At 52.2% G+C, this 6,041-nt stretch overlaps 1 protein-coding gene across 1 annotated transcript in view; it reads right to left on the bottom strand.

Moving 5' to 3' along the window:
- Window positions 1–82: 82 nt before the first annotated feature.
- Window positions 83–6,041, bottom strand: part of LOC135452647 (hydrocephalus-inducing protein-like) — a 64,122-nt gene continuing 58,163 nt past the window's right edge. The window contains exons 57-64 of the mRNA XM_064722959.1: window positions 5,824–5,932; window positions 5,028–5,276; window positions 4,541–4,683; window positions 3,966–4,187; window positions 2,649–2,809; window positions 2,048–2,139; window positions 1,114–1,465; window positions 83–351 (exon numbers count right to left, since the gene is read on the bottom strand). Of these exons, the coding sequence (XP_064579029.1) occupies window positions 213–351; window positions 1,114–1,465; window positions 2,048–2,139; window positions 2,649–2,809; window positions 3,966–4,187; window positions 4,541–4,683; window positions 5,028–5,276; window positions 5,824–5,932 (1,467 nt within the window). The 3' untranslated portion in view covers window positions 83–212. The remainder of the gene's footprint in view (window positions 352–1,113; window positions 1,466–2,047; window positions 2,140–2,648; window positions 2,810–3,965; window positions 4,188–4,540; window positions 4,684–5,027; window positions 5,277–5,823; window positions 5,933–6,041) is intronic.

The following is a 6,041-nucleotide window of genomic DNA, read 5'->3' as shown; positions in this document are numbered from 1 at the left end:
ACAATTGTTTATTAACAATTAATTGTCGAAAATGAATTATTATCAATTTAATAAACAGTTATGTAGGTGATATGTAGGTTGCCTAGAGGTCTTCACTGGAGCTCGGAAGGGTAGCTGCAGAGGTCTCTGGTGAAGGGTGGGAGACCAGCAGCAGCAGAAGGCACGATGTTGCTGCCTCCTGCAGGAGCTCCAGCTGACACAAATGCTGTCCCTCAGGTGCTGCTTTCCAGAGCACCTGATCCTTGGCTCCCTGGCCTTTCTCCGTCGGCCCTACCAAGAATCTTCTGCTCCAAGGCTTTGCCTTTCACAGTCACCTGCCTCATCTTCTCAGTTGGATTCAGGTTAGAAATTCTAGGAAGAAGGGGACTGGTATTAGCCAGACAAACATTCCCAGCCAGTTGCTCTGCAACTCGCAGAGCAAGTTGCACAGTGTTGCATCCTGTCTGTGCAAGCAGCAAGCAGCAAATGAAACAACTGCACTCGCTGTGTGGAGGCTGCAGAGGTGCAAGGGCAGGACCATGACCACTTAAGTGCCTGGGACCAACTCCAGCACACAGGGTTCCATGCAGAGAAGCAGGCCTTGCTTGTCTCAAAAGGAAGCAGAGCTAGGGACTTGCTGGTTCCTGGATCTCCCAGATTTTGCAGCCTTCCAGCAGCGTGATGTTTCATGCATTGTCTTTTCGCAGTGTCTCCCTCCCAAGGCCAGATGATGATCTTTCTGTGCTCCTGTGGGTGTTTGTGCCGCCTCTCTGGGGCTGCCTGACTCCATGCCCACCTCCCCATCCCAGTCAGAGGGACTGAAGGCCGGGTGTTGGGGGATGAACCAGGCTGTGCTTGGTCGTGCTCAGCATTAGGACAAGAGGCAATGGGCAGAACCTGAACAGGAAATTCCAGCTGAACCTGAGGAAGAACTTCTTTCCTGTGCAGGTGCCAGGTTGCCCGGAGAGGGCGTGGAGTGTCCCTCACTGGAATTATTGCAGAGCCCTCTGGACACAACCCTGTGCCAAGTGGGACCAGATGACCTACTGGGGTCCTTTCCACCCCGTTCCACCCTGTGATCACCCAGTGATACTCATCAGAAACATGAGTTGGCAAGGGCTGGATGTTTCTCACCTGCACAGCAGGGTGGTCTGGAACATCCCCGCGCACTTTGGGGAGAACTGCACTTGAAAGGCCTGCTTCTGGCCAGGAGTGATGATGCCGTGGTAGGGCTTGATGGAGAACAGTGGCAGGTCATAGATGGCATCTGGGAAGATTTCCAGGGCGGAACCAACGCGCTTTGAGTTGCGCAGCTTCTTGGGATGGTCCTGCTGCTCGAACTGCTGCAGCTTGGAATCCTGCAGGTGCTTAGCCAGCCGCTGCAGCAGCCGCAGCTCAAAAGCCTGAGTTTCGTGGTCCTGCTGCCACCCAAAACGATGCAGCAGGTTTCTGCAACGCCTTAAAGTTTCAGAGGAGAGGAAATTACCTGCAGAGAGGAGGAGGACCACCTTTCAAAGACAAAATCCTGTGCTCCCAGCAGCTCTGCCTCCTGCTGCAGGTAGGTAGGAAAGAGCTGGGATGCACTTGGAGCATCTCTGGCCAAGTACTTTTAGCAGGAAATAGAGCGTCTGGGAGCAGGGTCTCTGCCTGCAGCACACACTCCTGTGCCAAAGCAGGAGAGTTGCTTTTAGACAGTGACTTTGCATTTGCCCTGGAGCGAGGAACTGCACACAGACAGTGGCTACAGGTCAGCTCACTTGTAACACCATTGTGTTTCCCAGTCTCAGACTTCTCAGAGTCTGAGATGTCCCTGATGTCCCCCTTCCCAGTCCTGACCCAGCACGTGGCTCTCCCCAGAGGCTGGCTCAGCTCCTTTGCAGACCAGAAGTGGCAGAGCAAGAACAGAAGGGGATGAATGGCAGATAGGGGCAAAAACTCTCCAGCTGCAGCTGGGAAGATGCTGATGAAAGTGGATGAGTGGAGAAGGATGAAAAAGCAATCCATGTTTTGGAGTGAAGTGGCAGGGTCTTCTCCCCAGGCTCTCAGCTACCAAGTGAAATGCCCTTACGTGCCAGAGCAGACCTCATCGCTGCTTCACTATCTCCAGCTTCCTCCCAGGAGTATTCCAGGGATATCTTCCCTGTGTTGTATAGCCTGAAACTGAAAAGCAAGAAGGAGGAATAACAAAAAATTTCCAATAAATATAAAGCAATTAGTACAGTAACATTGTCTGATGGCCTCCTGGTACCACTTTCTGCTGAAGAGCACCTTCTTCCCCAGGCAACCCTGCTGCTCAGACTGCTGTCCTGGGTGGCCCAAAACAGTATTTCCAAGTGTAGATGTTTAAGAGGAAAGGGCCAACATGGTGCCCAGGACATTGAAGCCAAGGGGCTTACTCTGGACTTTAGGTCTTGGTTTGACTGCAAACTTATTCCTGAGCAGCTGAGGACAGGTGACATGCAGTGAGAGCAAACCCATGGCTGCTCTCAGCAGAAAGGTCTGGCAGCCATGAGGCTCTCCTGACCACCATCTCCTGCTTGGCCTCGTGTGCACGAAAAGGGGCCTGTGCTGGTTGGGGCTGGGGCAGAGTTCTGGCACGCAGGCACTGGGCCAGCCCTGGGCAAAAGCAGCTCCCGCTCACAGGGCCCTGCCTGGCCTCCAGCACTCACAAGGCTGTCCTTGTCTGGAAGGGCAAGGTATCCTTGAACTCAACCACAGTTGTGCTCAGTTTGAACTGGGCGTGGGCAACAACAGCACTGAGGTACACCTCAGCCTCCTGGCTGCTCTCCTCCACCACAGTGTGAGCTGGTTCCGGGACTGGCTCAACCACCTGCAAACAGAGGAGGGAGAAATCACTGAGCAGAGCCCAGAAGGTCAGGCTGAGAAGGGAATCTTCTGGCCTCCAAGGTCAGCCTCATAGAAGGACTAGAAAGGACCATTGACTTTTACTTCCCTGGAAGGATGACAAAGTTGGGACTGCCCTGCTACGGTAGTTGTTTCTACCCACATATCCACAGCTGTTCATATCCCCATGGAGACTATAGCTGTGTTCCAGTCCCTGTCCTTCAGCCTTGTAGAGGGACCGGCTTTTTTCCTGTCCCCTGTAAATCCAGCAGGTCTCAAAATTAGGGTTAAGTTCTCCTGCTGGAGCTTTGTGGATGGAGAAGCTCAAGACTGAAGAGTTCTAGAAAGCACCTTTTCCTTCTTGTCTTAGGAGAAAGTGCTCTCCAGATGTCATGTCTGGAGCAACAGCCACACTGCTGGGAGCTGATCATGGGCATTTTGGGATGTGAAAGATCTCACTAGGAAAGTCTCCAACTGCAGATGTTCTGATAGAAAAGAGGATGTTTTTTAGAGGCCTTAAAATGTTCCAGAAACTCAGAAAGAACCTTCACCCAAGATGAGTGTGTTTGGCAATAATGACAATAAAAGCAAGAGTCTCTGGAGATGATCCTTCTCTGGACTCCTCCATAGAGTCAAGCAGTGCCTGGGCTACTTCGTGATGAGACACCCCACACAATACAGAGACTATAACCAAATTCTCTGGTATCCATGCAGACAGAACATGGACTTCACCAGCATATGCAGGAGAAGTGGATTTCTCTCCACTTTAAAAGAAGAGACAGAGTGCAGCAGACTTAACTCCTTGCTTCTGAAAAGGCACCAAATGAGATGTTCTAACACCATAAAATGGGATAAAATCATAAAACATTGTCTCCCATTCAACATGGGCTGCAACACTTGTGCTTGTGGCACAGACTGATGGTTTGTGTGTGCCTAAAGGTCTCTTGTCCAAAGGCTTCCCCCTCTTGTGTGAGTGTATCCAGTCACTGTGCATCCACCTCTCCCCTGGAATGCACTGCTGCTGAGCCTCATGGCTGTGCAGTGTCCAGAGGAAGCAGGAGCTGCACAGCCAGCAGTGATGCTGTTATGCTGATTCTTTTAGTAAAAGCTGGGTTGCCTTTTTTTGCCCTTTTGCTTCTTACCTTCTCTTTTTTAGGCCACCTGGCTGCTGGGTCTTTCCACGTGGTATCCTTCCACGTCACAGTGCGCATTTGGTCGTCCCAGTCTAGAACCTTCCTTCGTGGCAGCTCAAAGTTGATCTTGGTCACCTTACATTTCACAAGGTGCCTTCTGAAGGTGACTGGGACATCTGATCGCAAGATCACTGTGATGCCCTTGGCACAGCCAGGATGGAGGTGTCCCACCTAGGGAGAATCAGGGAGACAGTCAAGACTTCCAAACTGGAAGCACTACCAAGGGCAGGACTGACAGCAAAAGCAACTGATGTGGTGAACAGCTGTGCCAGAAATCTGCACCTCAGAGTGGATTTATGTGAAATTTGACAGACAAAAGTAAGAACAAAATATGCCACCTCCCAAAATACGAAGCCTTGTCTGCAAGGCTGGCAGCCTTGGCCCAGCCAGGCCAGGGACTGCATCTCCTCCAAGGCACTGGAACGGGCTATCAGGGGCACGTGAGGACTCCTTGCCCTGCCTGCTTCTGGGAACACCAGGGCAGGGCCTGAGCAATGGGGAGAGGCAGAGCAGTGCACGCTCACCTTGGGGGAGAACTGGAATGGGGCGTCTGCATCCCACTCAAAGCGCATGGCCTGCGTAAGGGTGCGGTTGGTGATGGTGAAGGTCCTGCGGCAGCGCTTCCCGACAGGACAGTGCCCAAACTCGATGTGGTTCACTCTGACAGCTGTAAAGGAGGAGAGCAAGCCATGTCAGCATGCAGGGAGCTCCACCTGCCCCCCTCAGGTGCACAGACACCTGCACGTTCAATGCTTCCTTGCTCCAAGCCTTCCTCCCTCTGGAGGGAGTTCCCCAGGCAGTTCCCCATCCCAGCACTTCCAGAGAAACACCCTGACACATCCTTAAGCCCAGCGACATGCAGCACAGCACACACTGCTCTGCGTGCATGGCTGTCATCCCACAGGCCACCAAGTCCCGTGGGTGACAGCCCAGGCCTGGCTAGAGGGAGGACACACGTGATCAGACATTGTCCTCCTCCTTGCTCCACCTTAGCAGCCTCTCCTCTCTTACCATCAATGATGTCTTTCCTCAGACTGCTCTTAGCATTCCTCTCCTGGGTGTCTTCCTTTAATCCATCAAGGGTGAATTCATCATTGTGGCCTTCACCCACCAGCTCAACCAGGGTCATGCAGATGTCCCCCACTAACAGAGCAATCTTCCCTTCCACACGTTGAGCCAGAGTGGGTTTGAAAATGACCTTAAACTGTGCCGATTGCCCATGACGCAGAAGGACGAAAGTCTGCTTTGGGGGCTTGGTCTCTGCACAGCAATGAAATCAGAGTTAAGTTATACAGCTGTACAGAGGAAATATTTCCATAGGATAAATGAGGAATAAGAGGTTGAAACCAGCTGCCTTCTAAGCACAGGTTCTACCCACAGTGGTTCCAGACCCTTTTGCTATGTTCACAAGCCTGCCACCTCCAGACACAGCACCACTTAAGCAGCTTAACCTCAGGCTGATGCCCTGGCCTCATTCCACCTTCTTCCAGCCAGCTCCAGCCATATGCAAAGCTCAGCCAAAGAGTGCTTTTGGCTTCTGCTGGCTGCTTGTGTGCTCAAGGGCTGTGTCTGTTCACTGAGGTAGTGACAGTCTCCCACAACTCAACCCACCATGTCTAGAAGAACAGAACAACTTCCTACAACTTCCCAGGAGGAGACCCTGCAAAACGTCCCCAGGAAAAGCCTGGGGGACAGAGAGCCCAAAGAATGAAACCAACATCTGGCTGCTGCTCACAGAAGCCAAGAGCAGGGCTCTTTTTTCGTTTTCCCTCTGTGCATGATCACACTTCATGGTTAATGAATTTACCGTTTCTGACGGAGTCCTCTTCCATATCGCCAGTGAGGACTGTCTTGAATGTGAAGGCCCTGCCTTTCAAGGAGAACACTCCATGCTCATCCTCCAGCTGTAACATAAACTGAGAAAAGAGAAGCCAGAGCACAATGATGCTGGTGTGAGTACAGGGTGGCACAGGGACTGACACCACAGTGCTGCTGGTCCCGTATGGCAGCCCAGCACCTCTCCCA

This window comes from Zonotrichia leucophrys, chromosome 11, assembly GCF_028769735.1.
Source record: "Zonotrichia leucophrys gambelii isolate GWCS_2022_RI chromosome 11, RI_Zleu_2.0, whole genome shotgun sequence".
Lineage (NCBI taxonomy): Eukaryota > Metazoa > Chordata > Aves > Passeriformes > Passerellidae > Zonotrichia > Zonotrichia leucophrys.
This window is presented reverse-complemented; position numbering and strand designations above follow the sequence as displayed.